The sequence below is a fragment of the Zeugodacus cucurbitae genome, chromosome 2 (genome assembly GCF_028554725.1).
Source record: "Zeugodacus cucurbitae isolate PBARC_wt_2022May chromosome 2, idZeuCucr1.2, whole genome shotgun sequence".
In the NCBI taxonomy this organism is placed as follows: Eukaryota; Metazoa; Arthropoda; class Insecta; order Diptera; family Tephritidae; genus Zeugodacus; species Zeugodacus cucurbitae.
Window position 1 is genome coordinate 13,607,313 of NC_071667.1, and position 27,661 is coordinate 13,634,973.

The 27,661-nt window shown below is 35.9% G+C and overlaps 1 protein-coding gene across 3 annotated transcripts in view; it reads right to left on the bottom strand.

Moving 5' to 3' along the window:
- Positions 1 to 2,869: 2,869 nt before the first annotated feature.
- The window catches only part of LOC128921834 (dopamine D2-like receptor), an 80,758-nt gene continuing 55,966 nt past the window's right edge, over positions 2,870 to 27,661 (bottom strand). For 2 of the 3 annotated variants that reach the window (XM_054230347.1, XM_054230351.1), the window contains exons 4-9: positions 23,907 to 24,131; positions 23,616 to 23,814; positions 22,797 to 23,258; positions 10,398 to 10,724; positions 9,949 to 10,245; positions 2,870 to 8,817 (exon numbers count right to left, since the gene is read on the bottom strand). In XM_054230347.1, the coding sequence (XP_054086322.1) occupies positions 8,631 to 8,817; positions 9,949 to 10,245; positions 10,398 to 10,724; positions 22,797 to 23,258; positions 23,616 to 23,814; positions 23,907 to 24,131 (1,697 nt within the window). In that variant the 3' untranslated portion in view covers positions 2,870 to 8,630. Of the gene's footprint in view, positions 8,818 to 9,944; positions 10,246 to 10,397; positions 10,725 to 22,796; positions 23,259 to 23,615; positions 23,815 to 23,906; positions 24,132 to 27,661 lie in introns of those variants that run through there. The other variant, XM_054230354.1, reaches the window with a different exon arrangement.

The following is a 27,661-nucleotide window of genomic DNA, read 5'->3' on the forward strand; positions in this document are numbered from 1 at the left end:
TGATTATAAACACCTGTTTCGAAATATTTCGACTTTCTCTATGTTGAATATGGCAAAATGAACTCTTTGGGAAAGACAAAATCGATGATGGGTTGATCGGAAAATTATAATAATCATTGCTTTGACTAAAATTATTATTTTGGTTGAGTACAACGCAAAACGCCATGTATAGTCGCAAATGTGATGTATTTCAGTAGAATTCTTTTAAGTCTCACCTGCTACTAGCATTGCATACTCGAAATTTGCCACTTTCAGTTCAATAAAAATACGAAAAAACTTTGTTCATCAATATACACATATATTTTTCTTTTTTTATTATTTTGTATTTTTGCTTGTATACATATAAACATATATCCATGTATACTAGGGTGGGTCAATTTGTATGGAGCAAAAAAAATGCACCAAGCGGTTATCAAAATCGTAAACTACGATGAATTCTAAAAAATTTGCCCAAGAAATCATGGGTCTAAAATCAAAATGGAGCTTCCGGTTTTTAACGAGAAAGTTTTCATTTTTTTTTATATGTTACCTATCCACCCATAAAAATTAAAATAATAATAAATAAAATTTCAAACTTTAATAGCTTTAATCTTCCGCGAAATCGTATTGCAGTTAACAATTTCATTTTATATCTATGTATATATAAAGCAAAAACTTAACTGTTAAGGGAGGAATTTGTGGATCCGGAAGTGGAGGATTGTCAAATTCTATGTATTCGAGCAAGTGGTCATAGGGTGTGTTTGCAGTGAAGCGCGGCTCCGACAAAATGCTATTGTTATCTAAGTTTATCATCTCAACATAATCAGTGCAGTCAAAATTTATAGTTGGTTTTTTGTAAGCTCTTAATTTTGTTGGGCCGTAAAGTTTTTCACGATAGTAAAAATTTTTTTTGTAGCCCTCTGGCGCACTTCCTTTCTGGCATAAAAAAGCATTGTTAGTAGAACATTTTCTGAATGTGCAAAATATGAGTTATTTTTTCGATAAAGTAGTTCCAGAGATTTACATATGCACTCAAAAGTGGGCGGTCATATGCCAAAATTTTCATATAGTCGGATATCTGGCTGCAATACAACACCGAATACCAAACTCAAGATGTTTCCCTTCAACAGTTATTAAAATTTCTGATCTTTAGTGTTTTCAAAAATTACCGTTATATGGCAGGTGGGCGTGGTTTTTGTCCGCTTTTGATAATTTTCCAAATAATGTAATACGTATACAGAATTTGAAAAAAATCGGTGAGGTGGTTCCAGAGATATACATATGAACTCATAAGTGGGCAGTGTCACGCCCCCTATAAAAAATTTCTGTACTGTCGAATTTTCTGCTTAAATACAACACCACATACCAAATTTGAGCAAATTAGCTTCGATATCTACAAAACAAGCAAACAATCGACAGTGGAATAGGAATTTGACTTTTTTTTTACAAAATACAATATACGAAAGTTTCTCGTTAAAAACCGGATGCTCGATTTTCATTTTAGACCCATGGTTTCTTGGGCAAATTTTCTTAGAATTCATAGTAGTTTACGATTTTGATAATCGCTTTGTCAAGAAAAAAATTGACCCACTCTAATGTATACAAGAGTTCAAAACTGATACACTCTATTCATTTAAGAGTTTTCTTAATTACACCTACTCAGGTTTAGGTACATAACTAAGTATAACGGTAAATGAATCAGTGTAATTCACATGAGTTCCTGGAACGTACGTACAACATATAATACCATATATATATTTATAATAAACAGATGCTCTGATTTTATCATATCTCTGATCGAACTTAATGTTAACCGTATCATAAATACATTACTATTATCAATTTATTAATCTGCACTCTTTTTTCCTTGTTTACAGCACTTTTCTTAATGTGAAAGTTTGTCTGTCAGGTAAGTCTGCCAAACATTTGTATAGTATAGAATGTCAAGGGAATTTTAAAGATTTCGAAAAATGTATATTTGACTTAATTTCGAAATCATAAAAATATAAGAAACTAATTTTCAGTACAATTTCTCACTAACTTGAAAAGGTGATCTCAGGGGTTAAATATTACCCATCAGATGGTTAAATATTACGAAAAAATATTTTTATGTAAAATTTTACAAAGCCATCTCTGTATTGCTTATTCAAATTCCATTGTAAATTTTTGGTATACTCATTCACGGAGTAATATAAAAAGACCTACTCACAAGCTTACACGAGTATAAAAATTCAGAGCAATTACTTCAGTTAGTGCAGAAGCATTATTATGATTTTTTTATTTAACATCTTGAGACTTAACCTAATCTATTTTTTTTTCATTTATGAATATACATCGAATATAATTTTTCCACCAATTTGGAAAACAAAATCTATGTTATTTAGTAGATAGTTCTTGACTTCAGTAACTTTTCTATTTGCAGAAAATTCACTTCTGGAAACTCGCTGTCAAGTTCAAGCGCCAAAAATGCATATATTTTGAATTTTAGTTGAGAGGTACAGCATTTAACCTCTTGCATTTTAATAGCAAATCAAAATTTTACTTTTTTTATATTCAGAATACAATTTAATATTTGTGGATAACGTGGAAAACATTTAAGCTGTCTATTAACTGATTTTTATGACAACTTTTTGAAGTCATATTTCTATTATTTGAGTCTTAATTCTGATAGATTTAGAACACACGAACTGTTACACTGTTACAAGTATTCAACCAACATGACAATGGTGACCAGGGATGTTTTTGAATTTTTAAATAACAATTGTGGATTATAAAGCAAAAATTGAGTATAATTGAATAAAACAAACAAAAAAAAAAAAAAATAAACAGCTATATAGCTAATAAAAAATAACAATAGAATTTTAATTTTATGGACATTTATTTTTATTTAAAAAATAGTTTAATTATTATATTTAATGCATTGAATTAAGGAAAACATACATTTTATTTCGTTTATTATTAAAAACTAATATCTATTTAAAAATTAGTGTTATAATAATACTCTTTTTATTAACCACAGTAAAAAAGTATAATAAATCGATTTAAAATATTTTGAACTGAAAATAGCGCTTAGAATAACATTTTTATACCCATACATAATTAAAATTTAAATACACATATTAATCGTCTCCACATATAACAGCTTAACTCGACTTGCGGAAATTTCGAAAAAATCAGCAGAAATTATATTTGTTATTAAAAATGATATTTGTTATTAAATTATATTTTGTTTTGAAATTCACAATTTGTAGCAATAATTCATTATTTAATTAATCATTAGAGTAATTCGTCTACAATAAAATAACCTAATTAACTTAAGCGGGAAGCAGATATTTTAAATCTGGCTGTTAAAACATTTTAACCCAAATTTTAATTTTATTTTTACTTAACAAATTAATCAATGCATGTTTTACATATAAACACCTATAAATATTTAGACTAAATTTGCATAGAGCTACAACAATATTTGTTGGACGCCTTTATTAACACTAAACACTACATATACATACATTTAATATATATGTATTTATAGCAAGTCGATAGGTACATTTACTCATATTAAATTGTGATTTCACATACATACATACAGGTACACATGAGTGTGTGTGTGGGTGTGTAGTAAAAATTTCCATAAATTGCACAATAATTATTTATTATTTTCAGCTATTTAGTCAGCTATTTTGTAAGAAAACTATGAAGCTTACTCACTTGATACACTTTTTTTGTTTGATTTGAGTGACAGTTTTTTGTTTTCAAATTTTTGTGTACTGTGTATTTGATAAAATTCTTTTCCATGTAATTAGCTCAAGTAGAAGATAGAGAAAGTTCACCTGAAACTGTTTCTTTATGTTTCTGCTTAAAGGGCTATACCAGTGTAAGCCATAAAAAATTAGGCGTTTTTAGTGAATTTTTTTTTTAAAGAAAGTACTCGATTGAATGTTTCGAAGTTTTTGGATATAATAAGCTATATTTTAAGATTTTTTTTTTAAATATGTGCTGTCGTGGGAGGTACTACATGATTCCGGCCGAATGAGTAGCTGAAACAAACCAATTTCCTATACAATGACCAACTATTTTTGAAAAATATCAAAAATTGACAAAATGGCGTAGTTCTGAAAAAAAAATCGTTTTTTAGGTAAACAAATTGGCTGTTATTTAATGCCAAATTGACAATTTTAGGACATAAAGTAGGTATAGTAAATATATTCAAGAACATTCAATTTAAATTTGAAGGCGATCGGTAAATTTCTCCTTGAGTTATGATGTCAGCAGTTTTGAGAAATGTCGTTTTGAGAAAAACGCGTTTAAAGTTTCGACTATGTCAGCTTATACCTGCGCTCTTTAGAACGCTGCCATTCAGAAACTATTCAAGATACGGCCTTACCGCTTTCACAGGATATTTTTTGAAAGTATTAACAATCGCATAAGCAAAATATAGAAGAAAAAAATGGATTTTTTAATGTCACTCTGGTATAGCCCCTTAACAGCCCACTTAGACGCATAAAAATACACATAAACATATACACATGCAGACATACAGACATATAATTAACATTTTGTTTAAGTTAAATTCATGAAAATCCTATAACTTAGCAACCTAAAGTTTTGTTGCGGCTGATAACAATTATGTTTGTTATTTCCTTTGAATTTCATTGGCTTCCTCAATAAATTTACTCCGCTGTGCTTGCGCTGCTCATTAGTTATGTAGCTACAGGAATCACAAATTAATTAAACTCTCAGCCACTATTCGAACAATTTTGCTAAAAGTTTTGCTTTTGCATTTTCCGCCTTTTTGTTTGATTTATTGATGCCGTTTTTCTACTCTGCCGTTTACTTTATCTCCGCGCAGATATTTAACTTTTAACTGCCGTTATACGTACTACTAATGAGTTTGTCCACGTAGTTGTGGCAGCGGCGGCGTGTAAGTTGAAGTTTCATCTTTTGTCAAGTTGTTTTTGTAATTAACAGTTAGTTGCAGTAAAAGGTAAATGTTTTAATGGCTTCGCCTGCATTATGTTTCCGTCTGCATATTAGTTGTGAGATTTTTAATTAGCGACGGTTGTGAAATCAAACGAGTAATTAATTATACTGGTATGAGTACGGGATGAATTCGGCTGAAAATCTTGCTGTATTGAAATCTGTGAAATTTATGTGATTAACATAATTTACAAAGTTGGTTTGGGTTTTAGACATATCTTCCAGGCAATTTGCCGCTATTCTGTGTACAAATGAATTCTTCTCTAAGCTTCTTCTCCGATCTTCTGAGGAATGATTACAACATGAATATGATGATTACTAAGGTTTAGATCCAGGGATTTTTACTAACTGTACTGGGTGAAACGGGGGGGCTAAGGTTTGACAACTTTTTTTTTTGTTTTTTTTTGTGAACCATCAACATTTCAAGAATATTTTGTTAAAGTGTTAGGTCATTCGGAGAAAAACAGCAGGTTGAATAACGGTACCTCTAACTTAGGTTTGCGCGCCTTCCAGCCACCTGCGCTGAGTGTACAAAACTTTGAATCGATTTCCCCAAATATGTCATTTTTAAAGTCGGTGACCAGCCTATAGAAAAAACTACTGCATCGATCGTTTTGAAATTTTGTACAGATATTCTACATATATATGTATATTATTTATAGCAAGTCGATTGGTACATTTACTCATATTAAATTGTGATTTCACATACATACATACAGGTACACATGAGTGTGCGTGTGGGTGTGTAGTAAAAATTTCCATAAATTGTACAATAATTATTTATTATTTTCAGCTATTTCGTAAGAAAACTATGAAGCTTATTTACTTGATACACTTTTTTGTTTGAATTGAGTGACAGTTTTTGTTTCTAGTTTTTGATTTTGCACTAAAATTCTTTTCCATGTAATTAGCTGAAGTAGAAGATAGGGTAAGTTTAGCAGAAACTGTTCGTTTACGTTTCTGCTTAATAGCTCATTTAACCGCCTATAAACACACATAAAAATATACACATAAAGACATACAAACATACAACAATAACATTTTGCTTAGGAAATTCAAGAATACCAAATAACCTACAATCTAAAGATTTGCTGTGGCTGTTAACAATTAGGTTTATTATTTCCTTTGAATTTCATTGGCTTCCTCAATAACTTCACCGCGCAATACTTGCGATGCTCATTAGTTATGTAGCTATAGGAACCACAAATTAATTAAACTCTCAGCCACTATTGGAACATTTTTAATAAAAGTTTTGCTTTTGCATTTTCCGCCTTTTTGTTTGATTTATTGACTCCGTTTTCCTTCTCTGACATTAACTTTATCTCTGCGCAGTTATTAAACTTTTGACTGCCATCATATTTACTACTAATGAGTTTGTCCACGCATGTATTTGTGGCAGCGGTGGCGTACAAGTTGAAGTTTCAATTTTTTGTCAAGTTGTTTTTGTAATTAACAGTGAGTTGCAGTGAAAGGTAAATGTTTTAATGACTTCGTCTGCATTATGTTTGCGTTATGGGATTTTTAATTATACTATAATATATATAATTAATTATACTGGTATGAGTACGGGATGAACTCAGCTGAGTTTCAGTTGCTGTATTGAAATCAGTGAAATTTATGTGAATAATATAATTCGCAAAGTGAGTTTGGTTTTTAGGTATATCTGTCAAGCAGTTTGCTGTTTTCTGTATATGAATGAATTCCTATCTAAGCTTCTTATCCGATCTTCTGAGGAATGATTACAAAATGATTATGATGATTACTAAGGCTTAGAGACAGGAATTTTTTTTACTAACAGTACTGGGTTTTCAATCAACTTTCAATGCGCTTGCTAAATTCAGTTTCTTCATGAGACCCCTTGTGTTTCAGATACCGTTTTAAGTTTCTATTGAAGTTTTACTTAACATCACTACTTTCCGTATCACAAATAACCCAGTTAACAACCTTCGCTATGATCCAAGTTGGTCGAAACAATTTGACCCCAGACCTAGTATTATATTAGCAGCATCAAATAATCATATAATTATCCATAAGGAAAGAGCTTATGCTTCACAAACAATGTTGTCAAGTACAAGACTGTTTTTATGTTATTATAAGGTCTCTTCTGCTGTTTGAGTTCTATTAAAATCACGCAGCAAATTTCAGTATCACTCACGCGATAAATAAGTGTTATGTTCGCACAACCATTCCCTTAAATGTTATTCTATATATTCGCTGCCCGCTAATGATTTATACACTGCTTTTACGCAATTAGTATTCTGCCAGAGTTACAAGTAGATTTCCAGCTGTTAACGCGCTCGCTTGTTAATTGTTTCGATTACAAATCATGCACACCTTTATTATGCAATGTATGCGCCTTTCGAAGTGCCAACGTGCACACGTTGTTATTTGGATTGTTTTCCCATTTCAATTACAGTAAAAACATAATTCATTCAACGTCAATTAGTTAGTGCGAGTACAGCTATTAAGTTTTTCGCTGCTAATTAAATCAAATGTGTGGCATTTTTTATAGTATTTATAGCATTTTGGAAGAATAGTAACAGTTGTGCCTGCTACTATTGACAATAAAAAATTGTAAATTTTTGATATAATTGCACAAGCGTTAGCTTTCGTCTAACTGAATGCGGTATAATTGCATTTTTTGCCGCATATTTTTTTAATGTAATTAAATGCGCAATTAATTATTAGTTTGGGGATCATATAAAATAAAAAAATCAGTTCACTTTTTTATAAACATTCCATTTTTAATTGCGCCATTAGTATTTAATTGCTTACGCATGTTATAACAAAAAAACACGTTAACTAAATTTGTTTAGGTCTCACAAGCAGCTGTTGTTTGTTTAGATTTCTCTAATGAGAATAACAGTTTAAACGAATAATTGCTAATAGAGTAGTCTGTTAGTATGTCTGAAAGACCAAAGCGCGAATGCATATTTGTTGTAACATATTATGCAATATTGAGCTTGGTATTTTTGCTAACACAAAACACCTGCTTCTATGTCTAAAAATAATATAAAATTGTACTGTCTGTAGGTAAATTACAAAAGTTTTTTGTTACTTTTTATATGTAAAAAAATTGTGGGGTTTCACCATTACTATCTTCCACCGTTGCCTCTGTAGGCTTTAGAAACCAAACTATGTTTCTTTTGGAGCAAACATCAGCTAAAAAAAATGTTTTCGAAACACGAACATATTTATTGCTGAAGTTTGCCATAACCTTTGCTTAATATTTCCGCTCGAATTGACTAACTTTTTCAATTGTCTACTGCTGGTCGCTGGTACTGCAGGTGGAAACTTATAATAAACTTCTGCGAATGTACTTTGTCTGTAAAGTATATACTATAGGTGTATGTATGTTTAGTATTTTATAGCCATATGGCAACCACATCTGAATATATACATATCTCTGTATGGGATATCATTCGTACCTCATATTTATATCTATGCACATTCACCAAAGTCCAACACATTCATACCGCTCTTATATTTATATGTAAAGGTAACAATAGTTACATTTTTGCTCGTTTCGTCGTTTCGCCATAGCTGTGTGCCTTGCATAACATCACTTCGTATATTTATGTTGTAGTTTTCAATCGGAAAAATAATTGCCATGTTGCCATGTCTACTTGCAGCCACCAGTCTGCAATACCGCCATTCGCATTGGCAACTAAAATTTAACACTCGTCATCTGTGATGGTGTAGCTGCCACGAAAATCGCTTAACGGCGTCGCATTTGTGGTTGATGGTGTCATCAGAGGTGCACTTTGAAATGAAATGGCCAACGGTAGTGCGGATGGCGCGCACAGACTTAATGCGGCGCGTCCTTCGGTGACGGAACGATAGCGTGATGGTCGACCGGAGCTGTGGTGAGAGAGAGAAAGAATTAAGAGTTGGAAGAGTGAAATCAGTTTATTTAAATAAAAATTTAAATTTATTTATTTCCATATAAAAACATATGTGCTATGCATATATAACGGTTTCATAACTATAAAATGCAAAATAATTTAATAAAAACTATTCTGCTAGTTTAATAAAAAATAAATTAACAAAGTTGTGAAAATATGTAAAAAGCGCAAGCGCACACATTTCTCTTCTCATTTACACTATTTTTGGTCGCTTTTCCATTATTTTCCATTTCTAAAATAAATTAAAAAAATTATATATAATAAATAAAATATATATGTATTTATAATATATACTACGATTTGATCAATAAAAATATGTTCCTCAGGTCTAAGCAGTCTATTTCAAAATCCGTAACAAGAACTCATCATTTAGATGAATACGTATCGAGGTATCGTATAAGAGGTATTTTTTCGACCAGGGTTTCTGCAGCTCTTCAGTATTAAAAGATATATTGGCTTTTTAACTTCTATTGCAGATTGGCGATCACTTTCGAAAAAAATATGCTAGTAACACCCTATTGGAAACGTTGTATTTGGGCAGAATGACTTTGAATAGGGTTTTAGATACCTTATAAGCTACAGATCTTAGACGAATAATATCTTTCACTATGGAAAGACGTGGGAAGAATACCTTAGACAAAAGGTGTGCTCATCAGCTGAGTTGGTTAAGATCTAGGCTATTACTAGATGTAAATCTTGAGTGCGTTAAAAACCTTTGCTGTCGAAAACAGATGACGTATTGAGGGTTCGAAACCAAAATAGAGAGAAAAATAAGTAAATATAATTTTAATTGAAAATAGGAAATAAGTAATGGGTACAATTTTGAAAATAAGAGAGATAGATATAAGGCAACACTGAGGTGTGTTTTGACGAAGCTTTTTGGTAAGAATTAGCGAAATAAATAAATAAATAAATCATGTATGGAAATAGTAGCTTTAAATGCGTTGCAACTTAAACTCCTACTAAAAAAAACACAAAATCGATTTTTTCGCAATTCCAAATTTAAATGATCATCATTTTCCGCTAAATAGACATTTTTAATTCGAATTTAATTACTATAAAAAACAAAATTGAATTATTCACTTACCGCTCGCAATTGCACTTTAGTAGCCGTATGAAAGCCGCACGAAATATTCGATTGAAAATTGTATAGATAATGGGATTAATGGTTGATGAAACATAACCAAGCCAGAGGCATGTGTCCACAACATGTTCGGGCACTTGACAGGTTGGGCAAACGGCAAAAATGATGTTCAAAACGAAAAACGGTGACCAGCAAAGGACGAAGGTGAAGAAGACTAGACCGAGCACTTTGGTCGCTTTCTGTTCGGTGGCCACTGCATTGGCGGATAAGCTATTGCGTTTGTTGCGATTATTCAGGAAACTACACAATGGCAAAGAGAGAGAGGGAAAGATAGAAAGGGTTAAACGATAGAATTAGAGGATATAGAAATACAAATTCAATAAAGGTTGTTCAATACAATTAGAGGCGCGACGCAAAGGCACCTGCCTATGCGACTAGCTCATGTTGCTCACCGCAAATTCAACGCTGGCGTCGTAACATTATTCAGTGAGAATTTAAATGCTTTTAGCTTGTGGCGTCGCGTCTCACGCATTATTGACTCGGGTGTTTGTGTGCTCTGCTCACAAGTGGCGCCATGCTGCTTTGCTAGCAATGCACTGCTATTGCCATTGTTGTTGGCCGTGATGCCGCTGATGCTGCTAATGACATCCTTTCGCAGACTACTCTCGTTTCCGCCACCTATGTTGATCAGCGCACTTCCCGACGCGCCAGAGTTGCTAGAATAACCTAATTGAGGTTGAGAGGCGCTCACACGTACCGGTACACGTCGATTGGGATGACTGTAAAGGCATAAAATCGAATAAATAAAGAAGTTATATATTAGATTAGAAAATGAATGAGGCTTGTAAATGTATTTATTAGAGTTCGGCGATTGCAAGGCTACTGTTTGACGCGATGTTGCTTGGGTGCTTGGTTGGTTGGAAGGCATTTTTCTGTGGCGTAGTAAAGTAATGATCATATTACCGTTATAATTTTTGCTTTTTTCACTTTAAAAAACTTTTCATCTACCACTAAGAATTTGCATTTAGAGATACATAAAAGTAACTCAACTCGGAATATTGAGTAATTCGATCAGTTGTAGTTATTTAGGCGAAATATTTGGGGTAATTATTTGAGAAATAGGTTTTAGATTGGCAAGTATCTCCCTTCCGCTTTTTTGTATTTGAAATTTTGAGGTTATGTATATATAAAGCGCTACATAAACCAACGTTCCGTGAGATTAATGGTGTTTTGGGGGATGGTACTCTATCACTTCGAACTGCGTAGGAATGGTTTCGACGATTCAGAGCGAGTGAAAACGACACCATGGATAAGCCAGTCGGCGGAAGACCTGTGACGACGAATACCGATTAAATCATGAAAAGCATCGAGTGAGATCGGCATGTGGCAACTCGTGACATCGCCCAGAAGTTGGGAGTTAGTCACCAAACCAAGGCTGGATAAACAAAAAAGCTTGATGTTTGGGATGATTTGACGCAAAATAATCTTTTGGACCGAATCAACGCCTGCGATATGCTGCTGAAACAGAACGAACTCGTCCCATTTTTGAAGTGGATGGTGACAGGCGACGAAAAATGGATCACATACGACAATATCAAGCGAAAACGGTCGTGGTCGAAGGCCGGTGGATCGTCCCAAATAGTGGCCAAGCGGGGATTGACGGGGTGAGGGCTTTATTTATTTATATTTTCTGAGCGGATATAATTTAGAGTTCGTTCAAGCAAGAATGAAATGTATATATATTATTATTCCTCAGCTTCCTTTTTTTTATAGAATTTCGCATTCCAGTGACTTCAAATAACCCTTGGCAGCTAAGATTGTTCTAAAAATATTTGTTTTGCTAAATTTAGAAAATATTATCAAATATTCAAAAGCATGTTTCTAAATACTTGTTCTTTTTCAATCTTCTCCAAAAATCGTAAGTACCTAAGTCTAATTATATTTATTAGTTAGCCACATGCTCCTTCGCACAACCACTATGCTATATCAGCAACATGCCTAGTTTCATTTGCGAGCTTTGCTACGCTTTGCTTCTCGTTCTAAGAACTCAAAAACTTAATTCATTTTATGGCTAAACTACAGAGTGCGATTGAATTATTTTTCATCGAGCGGAAAGCAGCGTATGTCAACTAATACAATTTTGCAAAGATTTAAGTTATTATTTTTGCATGAGTAATTTAGCCGGCAGTGTTGAGCGATGAAATTTGAATGTGTTCAAAGCAACACTTACAATTCTATTGACACACAAGTGTAGTGTCAGCAATAGCTAAATTAGATTATGTGAAATCAAATTTTGCCCGCGGAATGTTATATAAATGTATGCATGTGTGGTTTGCTCTAGTCTATGCTGGCATAATGCGCACTTTAGTAAGGTTCGAGTGAGGGCCGGGGTGTGTCTAAATGTATATAATTTAAAGTGTGCGAGTACGTGTAGTTACACATGGGCTTCCATGGCGTATGAGTAACATTGCAGAGGTTTTTATGCCAGTTTATACCAGTTTAGGAGAGTTAAGATAAAATCGTGTTTCTGTAAGTAAAAATGTCATTTTGAAATTAAAATTGACATTTTCAAATGAAGATTCCTTTAAAAACTATACTCTTCTTGTAGACTTAATATAATTTTTAGTACAGTAACTTTACACCAATTTCGTTGTCGCTATATTCTGGTCTGGTCTTTCTTGCTAAATATCGACGATATGTTAAAAACATTTCTAACAGAAATATAGAGGATTGTTAGATAGTAGATTATATCAAATGGACAAATTGGTGGCCATCGGGAGTCAAATATATTAGACTAGTATCTATAATAAGTTAATTGTGCTTATATGTGGATATTCATTATATAAAAATTTGACATTAATGTAAAAAAATGGTAGCTACAATACTTAAAAGCTGTGAAGTCTTCACGACTCTGTGGCGCCATATAAAAGTGAAAACAAACCCACAAACGACTCATTTAGTGCTTTCGTGTTGAAGTTAAAATTAAACAAGTAAGGAAAGGCTAAGTTCGGGTGCAACTGAACATTTTATACTCTCGCAATATATTGAAGAAATTTTAGTAAGATAACACCCAAATTTACCTATAAATTCGGCACAAAGTTTAATAGAATAACGAAAATCGTCTTATATAGTGTTTGAGGGCTGAGGAAATTCTCTGAACCGATTTCATTCATTTTCACCAGCAAGGTACACTACATCCAAGACTATACCCTCACTTAATTTCGCTAAGATATCTCACATATTAATCAATACATACATATATGCGAAAAAAAGCCCACCGTACTTTTGAAAAACCTATAATTAGGTTAATGGGAGCTAGGAGATGTTATTATCCGATTTTAATAATTTTTGGAATTTTTGGAACCGAGACACACTATTAGAATAAACAATTTCCTCTGAATTACATTAAATTATCAGAGAGATTTATCCGGTAAAATTTCGGTTAAAAATTACCCTTAGGCGCGGATTTCAACATGTTCGATAACAGTGGCCTTGAAAAGTTATAGTATGTTTTCGACAATTTTTGATATGTACTATTTGTGTAAAGTTTTATTCCGCTATCTTCATTGGTTCCTTATGTATACATTATAAAGTGAAGGAATCAGATGGAATTCAAAATTGAGTTATATGGGAAGTTGTCGTGGTTATGAACCGATTTCATTCATTTTTTTTTGCTCGTCATTGTCTCGTCACCCTGATCATTTTGATATATATAACCCTATATCTAACTCGTTTAGTTTTATGACTTACAAACAACCGTTAGGTGAACAAAACTATAATACTCGCTTAGCAACTTTTGTTGCGAGAGTATAAAAACAACAAAACTTTCGAGAGCAAAGTGAAAAACAAAACAACAATTATAAGTGCTTTAGCAGTTTTTTGTTGGTTAACACTTGCCGCAGAGGCGAAAGTTTCAACACAAAGCGGACGCAAGTAGAACTAAAAGCAAGAGGAATCTCGAAGAAAGTCCACAAGTAGTGAGTGCAAGCAAGGCGTGAGGGGCACAGTACAGCATTGCCATGAATTGTTTACAAAAATTTATATGAGTTTACTTGTAAAGCGCTTGGGAAAGGAAGTGCAAAATGCTGGTGCCAAATGGGGGTAGCGCAAGTTTCCGAGCTGCAGCCAGCCCACCAGCCGCTCAGATGGCACAGTCACTTGAATCTGCCTGAATCTGAATGTGCATATCTTGTTGTAGCTATTAAATTGTGGCTGAGTTAACTTAAAGTGTTATGAGTGCTGAAGAGTGGCTAGCCACAAACCTTATATTTCGCCGCAATGGTGAGGATGGATGGAAGCACTTGGCGATTTATGTTGGCAAAATATTAGAAAATGCTTGAAAATAATTACAAGAGCACTGTGGCATTTCAAAGTTTGGCGGAAAAGAATTCGGTAGGGTGGAATTGGGTCAGTGACATTAAGATCATTTGGGTATTGATGCGTTTAAATACCAAAAATTGTATCGGCTGTGAGCAGTCCATTTTTTTAAGACTCCATTATATAAATCATTACCAAAAGTTATATTTCTTATAAATTGTTATAAAATTTTGTAGAAGTAAATATATCCGTTGATTTTTGGATGAAGATTTCATGCTGACAAATCGAACAAACAACTGGTATAAAGAATATAAACTGGCATAATCAAATATAGTTAGATCTACTGCATCGCATTCAACTCGTTAACATTGTGATATAGTTAGCCAGTAAAGAATGGTGAATCGAACGGTTTATATTGATAAAATCTAAAAACTTCGATTCCGCTTATGCGGTTGTGCGTAGGGTTTGGGACCCACCACATAAAAACACCCCCCAATGAAAAATCTACGAAAGCCTCGGATGAGACACCCCCCTTTTGATGACGACCGGAGGATGGGATCATGTGTAGAAGTTCACGCAAGTGAGGAAAGTTTTTGATTGTCACTCACTTGGGAGTGGCCAGAAACGATTCTTCTCCACATGGTTCAAGCAGCTCACGACTTCCGGTTTTAGACCAAGTATCCTCTGGGTAGCCAACAGACATCCGTTTGAAGGCGAGCTAAAGTGAGAAGGCGAAGCCCGCTTATGCGGTTGTGCGTAGGGTTTGGGACCCACCACATAAAAACACCCCCCAATGAAAAATCTACGAAAGCCTCGGATGAGACACCCCCCTTTTGATGACGACCCCTGCAAACGTTTTAAGGAAAAGGATTTAAGGGCATGCACCTGGAATGTCCGGACCCTTAATTGGGAAGGTGCCTCTGCCCAGCTGGTTGATGTCCTCATACGACTTAAGGCTGACATCACCGCCATCCAAGAAGTGCGATGGACGGGACAAGGACGGAAGAAGGTGGGTCCTTGTGACATCTACTACAGCGGCCATATAAAGGAGCGCAAATTTGGTGTTGGATTTGTGGTGGGAGAGAGACTCCGTCGCAGAGTCCTGGCATTCACCCCGGTGGATGAACGTCTAGCCACAATCCGCATCAAAGCGAGGTTCTTCAACATATCGCTGATTTGCGCCCACGCCCCAACGGAAGAGAAGGACGATGTGACCAAAGATGCTTTCTATGAGCGCCTAGAACGCACCTATGAGCGCTGCCCCCGCCACGATGTAAAAGTCGTGCTTGGTGATTTTAACGCCAGGGTGGGTAAAGAAGGTGTCTTTGGCACAACAGTCGGAAAATTCAGCCTCCATGACGAAACATCGCCAAACGGCCTGAGGCTGATCGACTTCGCTGGGGCCCGAAATATGGTCGTCTGTAGTACCAGATTCCAGCATAAGAAAATACATCAAGCTACTTGGCTGTCTCCTGATCGAAACACGCGGAACCAAATCGATCACGTTGTGATAGACGGAAGACATGTCTCCTGTGTTTTAGACGTGCGTACGCTCCGAGGACCAAATATAGACTCGGACCATTATCTGGTCGCAGCGAAGATACGCACCCGCCTCTGTGCAGCAAAGAATGCCCGTCAACAAACACAAGGAAGGTTCGACGTCGAAAAGCTGCAATCGCAACAGACAGCCACGAAATACTCTACTCGACTTGCACTCCTGCTCTCTGAGAGCACTCATCAGCATCTCGGTATAAGGGAACTGTGGAACGGCATCTCAAACTCACTGCGTACCGCTGCAGCCGAAACAATTGGTTTTCGGCAACGACAAAAAACAAGCTGGTACGATGAGGAGTGCCGTCTCGCAGCGGAGAGAAAACAGACTGCCTACCTCGCAACATTGCAAACGACCACAACACGTGCGGGTTGGGATAGATACCGAGAGCTGAAGAGGGAAGCGAGACGCATTTGCAGACAAAAAAGAAAGAGGCCGAAATGCGTGAGTACGAAGAGCTTGAGAAGCTGGCAGACAGAGGGAATGCTCGAAAATTTTATGAAAAAATGAAGCGACTTAACGAAGGTTTCAAGACCGGAGCATCCTCATGTAGAGACCAAGGTGGTAATCTGGTAACCGATGTCCAGGGCATACTGGGATTATGGAGGGAACACTTCTCCGACCTGCTGAATGGCAGTGAGAGTACAACACCAGGAGATGGCGAACCCGATCCCCCAATCGATGACGATGGAACAGATGTTCCATTACCCGACCATGAAGAAATTCGAATAGCAATTACCCGCTTGAAGAACAACAAAGCAGCGGGGGCCGATAGATTACCGGCAGAACTATTCAAATACGGCGGCGAAGAACTGATAAGGTGCATGCATCAGCTTCTTTGCAGAATATGGTCGGAAGAAAGCATGCCTGACGATTGGAATCTCAGTGTGCTCTGCCCAATCCATAAAAAGGGAGATCCCACAATCTGCGCCAATTACCGTGGGATCAGCCTCCTAAATATCGCATACAAGGTTCTATCGAGCGTATTGTCTGAAAGACTAAAGCCCACCGTCAACAAACTGATTGGACCTTATCAGTGTGGCTTTAGACCTGGAAAATCGACAACTGACCAGATATTCACCATGCGCCAAATCTTGGAAAAGACCCGAGAAAAGAGGATCGACACACACCACCTTTTTGTCGATTTTAAAGCTGCTTTCGACAGCACGAAAAGGAGTTGCCTTTACGCCGCGATGTCTGAATTTGGTATCCCCGCAAAACTAATACGGCTGTGTAAATTGACGTTGAGCAACACCAAAAGCTCCGTCATGATTGGGAAGGACCTCTCCGAGCCGTTCGATACCAAACGAGGTTTCAGACAAGGTGACTCACTATCGTGCGACTTCTTTAACCTGATGCTGGAAATAATTATAAGAGCTGCAGAGCTAAACCGAGAAGGTACAATCTTCTACAAGAGTGTACAGCTCCTGGCGTACGCCGATGATATTGATATCATCGGAAGCAACAACCGCGCCGTTTGTTCTGCTTTTTCCCGCATGGATAAGGAGGCGAAGCGAATGGGTCTGGAGGTGAATGAGGACAAGACGAAATATCTCCTGTCATCAAACAAACAGTCGGCGCATTCGCGTCTTGGCTCCCACGTCACTGTTGACAGTCATAACTTCGAGGTCGTAGATAATTTCGTATACCTGGGAACCAGCATCAACAACACGAACAATGTCAGCCTCGAAATCCAGCGCAGAATAACTCTTGCCAACAGGTGCTACTTTGGACTGAGTAGGCAATTGAACAGTAAAGTCCTCTCTCGACGAACCAAAATCAAGCTCTACAAGTCGCTTATCATTCCCGTCCTGCTTTACGGTGCAGAAGCTTGGACGATGTCAACATCAGATGAGACGACACTAGGAGTTTTCGAGAGGAAAATTTTGCGCAAGATTTATGGTCCTCAGAACATTGGCAACGGCGAATACCGCAGACGATGGAACGATGAGCTGTACGAGTTATACGACGACATTGACATAGTTCAGCGAATAAAAAGACAGCGGCTACGCTGGCTAGGTCATGTTGTCCGAATGGACGAAAACACTCCAGCCCTGAAAGTGTTCGATGCAGTACCCGCCGGAGGAAGCCGAGGAAGGGGAAGGCCTCCACTCCGTTGGAGGGACCAGGTGGAGAGCGACCTGGTTACACTTGGGATCTCCAACTGGCGCCGAACTGCGAAGGAGAGAGACAGGTGGCGCACTATCGTCGATTCGGCTATAACCGGCTAAACGGTTGCAACGCCAATCACATACAAATATATCCGTTGATTTTTGGATGAAGATTTCATGCTGACAAATCGAACAAACAACTGGTATAAAGAATATAAACTGGCATAATCAAATATAGTTAGATCTACTGCATCGCATTCAACTCGTTAACATTGTGATATAGTTAGCCAGTAAAGAATGGTGAATCGAACGGTTTATATTGATAAAATCTAAAAACTTCGATAGGGTTATTTAGGTCATATATCTTAATATAATGTAATAAATCTGAAAATATAATAAATGTGGAAACTATTTTTTCTTATTACACAAACCCAGAAAATTCTCAGATTTTAGTGATTAACCTAAATAAATTATTTCTCAATAGGTCTTATAATGATGCCCGCGAATCCTTTGTATGTGCGATAAGCTGATATATTCAACAGAACTGAATCTTTTGCATATGAAGTAGCGAGCAAAAACTGAAAACTAATGGCTTGAGATTTAAATCTGACATGTTGCTTAGTGATATTTTAGGTGGAAAACCAAGGTGGTTCAGAGTAAATCTGGAAAGGATACATAACGATTTGAAAACACCATTGAGTCAATTACTTTTTTTTTCAAGACTAAAGTTCAAGCAGTTTTTACTATATACCAAAACAGACGCTGATGTGTAAACATGTATATGGAAATCCTCTAAATGCACAGTTAGGTCGCCACAAACACTCGGACACACACACATATGGGATTTAACTCCTTTGTAAAGCGATTTAGCTGGAAAATTGTAACAAGCCAAAGCATACAATTACAATAAAAAATGGTGTTTGCATGCAACTGCTTGCTGTTATATAGCTATGTACATGTGCTTCCATGTGCCTCTTTTACAAGCGTTTTATAACTGTTGCTGTTGCTTTTGTTGCATTGTTGTGTAAGTACTCGCAGCTGCTTTGGCGTTTATTTATACGCTTCACGGGAACAGCCGTTTGTCGGCGCAACGCTGTGGTGGTTTTGCAGCACAGTTATGCATTTGTACCTACATACATATGTATATATTTTTATATTTGTTTGTAAATGCATGTAGGTATGAGCATTTCATGGCAAGTCCATTGCTTCAAGAAAAAAATTATTGCCTATTTAAAGGTAATAAAGAAAGTGTGTTGTCCGCACTTGCCATATTTCAACTAAATTGCACTGTAAGTATTTTTTAAGTAATAACTTTATTTTTATTAGAATTGAGAGAACACAATCGTATATATATATACATTATATTTATATATACTATACTCGTATGTACATATGTATATAAATACATCTCCATATAGAAAGTGTAAAAAAACACTTAAAGTGCTATAACTCAGCTATAAATAAAGCTATGGAAATAAAATTTGGTATGAAGGATCACACTATGAAGGGGCATATGTGGATGTAATTTTTTTGAGGAAGTGGGCGTGGCCCCGCCCCATACTAAGTTTTTCGTACATATCTCGCAAACTACTTAAGCTGTATCAAGGAAACTTTCTAGAGTCGTTTATTTTAGGTACTACCTTATACATCCCAAAAATGGAGGAAATCGGATTGTAACCACACCACCTCCCATACAAATGTTATGTTAAAAACTACTAAAAATGGGTTAACTCACTAGCGAAAAACGCCAGAAACACTCAATTTCACATAAGCAATGGCAGATGGAAGCTGCACTCAGATTTTTTTACAAAATGGAAAATGGGCGTGGCATCGGCCACTTATGGGTCAAAAACCATATCTCAGGAACTACTCGACCGATTTCATTGAAACTTGGTTTGTAATAGTTTCCTTACATCCCAATAATATGTTGGGAAAATAGGCCAAATCGCTTTACAACCACGCTTACTTCCTTTATACCAGAACTTTGAAGACAATCTGAATCGTTTACTTTACAATATATAAAGTAAGCACTAGTGAAGATATCGATGCAGAACTTTTCACAAATACTACGTTTATAGTGTGGCAGCCCCATTCTAAAAATCGCCGAATTCGGACCATAGGTTTTCAAGGCCCGATTTTTCCTAATTGGCGGGAAAGATAGGGAAAAAATTAAACGTCCTATCCAAACGAGACAAAATTTATTGTATTCGGGATTAAATTCTCTTCTAGTTGGACCTAAAAACTTTAAGAAAGTTATTATTAGCCCAGTTTTTTAACAATCTAAAGTAAATTTAAAACAAAAAAAATATTTTTTTTTTATTTACGAAAAGTTTGTGAATTTCTCACATTTTGTTTGATTTTCTTGGTTTAACTAGAAGCTATAATATTAAAAATTTAAAATTTTTTTGTTTTTTTTTTCAGTTGGAAATTGCGACCTGCATTTTTCCCGCCGCATAACACATGCACACTTGAGGCGCGCCGGCTAAATGCTTGTACCAGGCATACGACATATATTTAAAAAAAAAATTTGAGAAGACTGTTGAAATATATAATGATAAAACCTGGAAGTTTCGTTTCAATAGAATATTTCTTTCCTTCCCAAAAAAATCCTCGGAAAAATCAAGTTTTTGAAGCTTCTAAAGCAGGCTTAAAAGATCTACTCATCTAGTCAAAATCATGTTTGATATTAGAACTTTTTGCAGTCCAATTTCTGCTGGATTTCAAACTTGCTCATGGACGATTTATCTAAGTCTCAAACTCTTTCAACTAAAATATTAAATGGTCAGTTGGTTTTTTAATTTTTTTGGACAGGCTACATCAAAAATATATACAGTGGAACTTCCATAAGTCGAACTTTTATAACTTGAAGTTCTCCATAACTCGAACTCTTGAAATGGCAATAGAAGTGAAATTTAATACAAATTTCCTTCCATAAATCGAACTTATCGACCACTACATAATACAAAATTTTTTATTTTACTATCGAGGTAGATTTTTAAAGGAGTCATTCTATACCGTATGGAGGCGAACAAAAAATCTGATATTACACTTATGGATTGCATAAATCATGTAACAAAGGCATGGGATACAGACGTCAAGAGCCAAACAATAGCAAACTACAACAAATAAAATTACAGAATATATGTTTTAATGTATGTACATAAAACTTTATGCGAAGTAAATAAATAAGACTATGTATAAATTTATATTTTTCAGCTTTTTGAAAAATTTTATGTTTTAAAGAAAATTCTATAACTTGAAGTCTCTCTAACTCGAAGTTTTTTTGTGGATATTAGGGATTCGAGTTAGAGAAGTTCCACTGTATATATATAAAAGAAAATATTTGACTTTGAGTGGACCTCTTGTTACCTTCCAGTATGTACATTTCTAACAAGAAAAGGATTCTTTAGCTCCTTTTAAATTATGAAATTAAATGCAAATAAAATCTGGTGTAAAATTACGTTCAAGAACAACAAATCTTCTTCAAGAAGTGCATTATTAAGAAAAAAAATCGAAAATGTTCTGAGACAAGATCAAGATGAAATTCCCGGAATGTTATCGAATGAAATCCACATGATAGCCGAAGAAAAGGCCGTTCCGCTCTAAGGAAGAAAACATAAAAACGCTGCGAAAGCCGACGAAAGTTTGGATTCATTTAAAAAGGCTCAGGGTCGTGCTTGCAGGCAAGGCAATCTAACCTTAAGACGTAACCGCACGATGAGCTGATTTTGTCTTATTAATAGAAATCAACAACACATTGACAATATACACATACCTGTGCCCAAAAAATAAGGTGACATTTGAATTTAAACTGCTCGCGTCGAAGGATTTGGAGAATTATTTGTTTTTTAGGTTGGTAGTACTGTCAGTCACATTTATGTATGTCAAATTTCTTGTCAAAATATTCATTAGAGTTTGAGATACGTGTCGTTTTGTGAGCTGCTAAAAGTGAGTTTTTCGTTTTTTTGCGATGTCGAAATTTGTTGAGCAAAGAATTTGCATTAAATTTTGTTTACGGAATCAATTATCTGCTGCGGATACGTGGAGGATGGTGCAGAAAGTCTTTGGTGATGAGGCTATGTCAAAAAAAAAAAAAAATGTTTACAAGTGGTATAGTGAGTTCCAAGCCGGCCGTGAACGTGTCGAAGACGAAGAGCGTCCAGGGCGACCATCAACCTCAACCGACGAAGCTCACGTTCAACAAATCAAAGATTTGGTGTTGAAAACCCGATTAACAATTAGAGACCTTGCTGATGAAGTTGGCATAACGATAGGCTCAGCCAATACCATTTTGAAGGATGTTTTGGGCTTCAAGCGCGTCAAATCTCGACTTTTACCGAAAACATTGAATTTTTTGGAAAAAAAATTCGCCAAAAACTCAACCCATATCGTTCCGCAACCACCGTATTCACCTGATCTGGCGCCGGGCGCCTTCTGGCTGTTCACCAAGCTCAAAAGACCACTCCGGAGACACCGTTTTTATACGATAGAGGAGATTCAAGCCGCAGCGAAGACGGAACTGAATGCCATCCCGGAAAGTGACTACAACCAGTGTTTCCGTTGGCATAAGTGCATTGCATCGAGTGGGGATTACTTTGAAGGGGATGAAATTGATTTGGAAGAATAAATAAAGAATTTTCAAAATAAATACAATGTCACCTTATTTTTTGTGCATAGTATGTAGATGACAACACTTAGTAAAGACTCATCAAAGTACTGACTGACATCATTATCTATTTGTTGATTTTAAACCCAACTACGCTAAAACAAAAGTGATTTTATGCCACCATTTTTACGCCTTTAACTAAGTTCCTTTGTGCAGTAATATTGGTTTTGATCGGCCCTGCAAATCGCCATTTGCCTGTACTTACCTGTCCATGATGTTCGGATTGCCGTGCGCACGCCAGTAGCTGCTCTGCTGTGCCGATTGTGATTGTGTCAGCCGATCCATGCCACTAATATCGCGTGTTGGCGACTTATTGCGCACCGAAGTCGTTGACGTGTGACGTATGGTGCTGCGTCCCAAGCTTGTGCGGCACTTGAAGAGCGTACTGCCGCCAAAGTTATTTCCAGCGCCAACACCAACACCAACCGTTGAATAGTTCGCATTGTTGGCGTGTCTCAAACCATGTGTTTGTGGCTTGTCAAAATCAACATTGCCGGTGGCTGTAATGTCTCCCTCATTGCTGGTGCTGAAATTGCGATTGCTATCGCCGCCACAATATTTGCTGTAGCTGGTATGACTGTTGTTGCTACGACGAAAGCTGCTGCTGTTGGGCAGTTGCAGTTGCTGTTGGTTATGCTGTGGTCGTATAGTGAAACGGCCACCCAATCTGGAGAAAGAAGAAGTATAAGAACGTTTCGTGAAAATGCATAATCTTTACGGGTGCATTCTACAACTATTATTAATTTTGAAGCAGAAACTCTGTGGAAATATTTATTATATTTACAATGACGAGCTGCCAACAACTATTATGACAGAAATTTGATAATGAAAATATTAACTTGCATTAATATTGCAGATTTATTTCTCAATTTAAGCGTTTCTAAAATATATTTGAAATTGTAGGAATATTTCAGGATATGATTAGACGTCTGAAGATTTAAAGAACCAAAAGAAGTGAACTTAAGACAAGCGTCTTTAAGAAGAGCTAATTTATCCTTTTAAAGACGTATAGAGTTGTACTTACCGTCGAAAGAGTTCACTTTCTGGATGCTCAACTGCAAAGCGAGCTTTCTTCCGGAGCAGCGGTATAGTCAGAGCATATGATGTTAGCATTATTAGCATAGGAATGTAGAACGCCACAAGCGAGCCGAATACGAAGAAAGCGCGATTATTTATGACGCAAATATTAGGAGCCGGCATGATATTATGCTTGTTGACGAGGCCTAAAGGAATGGAATAATAAGAGAAATGGTATTTAATGAAAAATTGAACGAAACTTGAAATAAGTTGCAACCACATGCTTTCCAATGCTTACCCAAAACTGTTATCGAGCTGGATACTATCATTGCCATAACCCACACAATGGCGATCTTTATGCCAGCCAAACGCTTAGTCGAACGATGCCGCGTTCCCAACGGATTTCGTATGCCCAAATATCGTCCCAGACTGATGAAACACATATGCAGAATACTCGAGGAGCAGGCCAGCACATCGCATGTCACATAAATATTACACCAAACGAAGCCCAGTGGCCAGTAACCTTGAAAGCAAACAATAAAATAAAGGGAAATATTGTGTTAAATATTTAGCTTTTTTATTATTAAAGAACAAAAACAAGTTAAGTGAGCAGAGACATTTGCAATTCATAGTGCGGAAGTAAATGAGCGCAAACGCATGGGGGAGCGTTAGGTATTAGAAGCGTGAGCAGCAAATGTGCTCAGTCAAAATGAGGTCAATAGGTTGTAGTTGCTATTGTCAATGAAATAATTAATGGCCACAGCTGAAGAACACCCCTGTCTGGGTCAAAAAGTTCAAGGTTATGCTAAAGCGAGCATAGAAACATAGAAATAGAACAAAATTCTGGGGAAAGTAACAGCATGGCAAAGGGAATGACGCCAAATACGCCTCAAACCAGTATAGTCGAGTTAATTGAAAATTCAATGGGATTATTTATCTCGTCGGTTGAGTTGAAAAGTAAAATTGTGTGCCAGCTGGTTTTGCTTTAGTTTGGTGACTGTGTAGCACACTGAACTACCGTTGCAAATGAAGGAAGGCAAATCCAATGATATTTTTTTTTGTCGAATATTTTTTTAGCCACTTTGCTTTGTTGTAAAGTTGCAAAGTAATGTTAAGCTAAATTGAGGTTTTTTGAGTTTAACTAGGATTATTATTTTCGCACAAAACAAAATGGCGGACCTTTGAATTTTTTTTTTGAAAATTGTATTTTTTCATCCACAAATCAAGTTGAAAAGTAAAGAAGATCTTCACCGATTTTATTTATCCTAGTTCATACCATAGCCATACATGTATAGAATAACCTATTAAAATTTGGAAAGGATTGGATTAATAGGTTTTGAGTAAGCTCATTCACCAGTCGTAATAACACTGTTTCGAGAAAAACGCGTTTAAAGTTTTGAGGCTCTTTCGCCGTCGCCTCACGCTTCCACCGTAAATCGGCTATATCATAATGAGTTTTTAGAATTTTCACTTGAAATTTTAAAGGAACATTCTTGAATAGTTACAGGTCGAATTAAATTTAAAAAAATCGATTCTTTGAAACCGAGAATATGGGGTGGTCCCCTTAATTTAAGGACAGCTTAAGGAAAAGACGATCTATTGACGCTACGTCTTTTCTTAAACACATATTGTCCTGATTTCCTATCGACTAGAACTCTAAAGAACCTCAAACCGAACCGAAACTTCGATTGCATAAAGTCTATGAAATTCTTTTCAATTCAAAAAAGTTTTTCTTATGTGAGCTTTTTTCATTCTTGAAAGATATCGCTGTAGTAGTTTTGATCCTTTCTGGATAGTGTTACTCATTTTCTGTCTTCCTTGAACAAAATGTTGTGAATTAGATTAGAATTAGTCATAAATAGCTTTCAAGCTTTCAACTTTAAATAGAAGAATGGAAGTTTTATGAAATCTAGAAAGACTTTAAGACAGATATTAAATTGCAACAAATCCAAATCGTTCTAACTTTTGCTTCTCACTCGACCACTACTCTGAAGAGTACAACTATAAAATAGCAGATTTTGCGTGAGGTGAAAAGGTCATACGCTATCGAAGCACCAGCCATCAAGTTGAACGTCAGCAATTAATCTACATCATAAACTTTGGTAACGGTTACATCACACAGTCGGTCGTAGGTGCATACGTGTATGTGTGTGCTTTTGAATTAAGATGCCTATGTAAAAAAATCGGGTAAACGCATTCCGAAAAGGATTAATGTATCACTTTTGCTTAGTGCGAAAAAGGGGTATCGGATTTCTGAAGCGCATATGTTACTTTACATGTTGTTGTTGTAGGCGTTGTTGGCGAATACATTAAAAGGCTAAAAATATTTCGCCGTAAAAGGTTAGATTGTACGCGTAACAGCTGAAAGGGCGAATAAAACAAACATATTTGCCTTTGCATGGCTACTACTAAAACTCTGTGCGCTATGTGAGAGTGTAATAGCTGAGTTGCATTTGCCAAATTGGTTTGAGAGTGTGTTTTTCTGTGTGTGTGGTGTACATGGCAACATATGTTTTGCGTATAAACATTTCATTGTACAAATGAAATCAGGTTGTTAAATTCCTACAACCTTTTCTTCTACACGTTTGATGCTCTGTGTCAAGCATTGCGATTCCGATACTTTTGCCAGTGGTTTAGAGTCTTTACATATATAATTCATATACATATGCGTAGAACATGAATCTTATATGTTTGTAAATGTTGCTTAAATACCGTAACAATGCAGCAGTCAATTTCGATGGATTATTTAAACAAGAAATAAAGGTATGGAATTCATTTGGGTTCTGAGCATTTTATCACAAAATTTGGAAAATTAAGGCTAAGACAAAGGTGAAACCCTAGTTTGCTTATGTTTTGGAGCATTACAATGCAAGTTAAAAATTGGTTTACGATAAAATTAAACTATAACAAGTAAGGAAGGGCTAAGTTCGGTTGTAACCGAACATTTTATATTCTCGCAATTTATTGACGTAGTTTTATAAAGATAACACAATTCGACCCATATATTTGGTATAAAGTTCAATAGAATAATTAAAATCATCATAAATAGTATATGGGGACTGAGGTAATTCCTAAACCGATTTCACTCGTTTTCACCACCAAGATACAATGTATCGAAGACTATACGCTCCCTTAATTTAATATTACTTATAATTAGGTATATGGGATCTGGGGGAAGTTATGACCCGATTTTTACTATTTCAGGTACAGAGAGAAACTGTTATAAAAAAAAAATTCAGAGGGAATGAATTACATTAAAATATCTGAGGGATTTACCTACATTTTCGGTGAAAAATTACCCTTAGGCTCTGAGTTCATCATGATCGATATCAGGGGCCTTGAAAAGTCATGGTCCGATTTTGACAATTTTTCCACAAGTGATGTCACAGCTCAAATATAGTATTTGTGTAAAGTTTTATTCCGCTATCTTCATTTGTTCCTAATGTATATATGTATTATAAAGTGAACGAATCAAAAGAATTCAAAATTGAGTTATATGGGCAGTAGACGTAGTTGTGAACCGATTTCTCCCATATTCCACCCGTGTCATCAGGGTGTCAAGAAAGTGTTATATACCGAATTTCATTGAAATCGGTCGAATAGTTCTTGAGATATAGTTTTTGACCCATAAGTGGGCGACGCCACGCCCATTTTCCACTTTGTAAAAAAATCTCAGTGCAGCTTTCTTCTGCCATTTCTTATGTAAAATTTGGTGTTTCTGACGTTTTTCGTTAGTGAGTTAACTCACTTTTAGTAAATTTCAACCTAACCTTTGTATGGGAGGTGGGCGTGGTTATTATCCGATTTCTTTCATTTTTGGACTGTATAAGGAAATGGCTAAAATAAGAAAGTTTGGTTTACATAGCTTTATTGGTTTGCGAGTTATATACAAAAAACCTATTTGGGGGCGGGGTCACGCCCACTTTTCAAAATATTACATCCAAATGTGCCCCTCCCTAATGGGATCCTATGTTCTAAATTTAATTTTCATAACTTTATGACGGACAGACGGACGGACAGACATCCGGATTTCAAATCCACTCGTCATCCTGA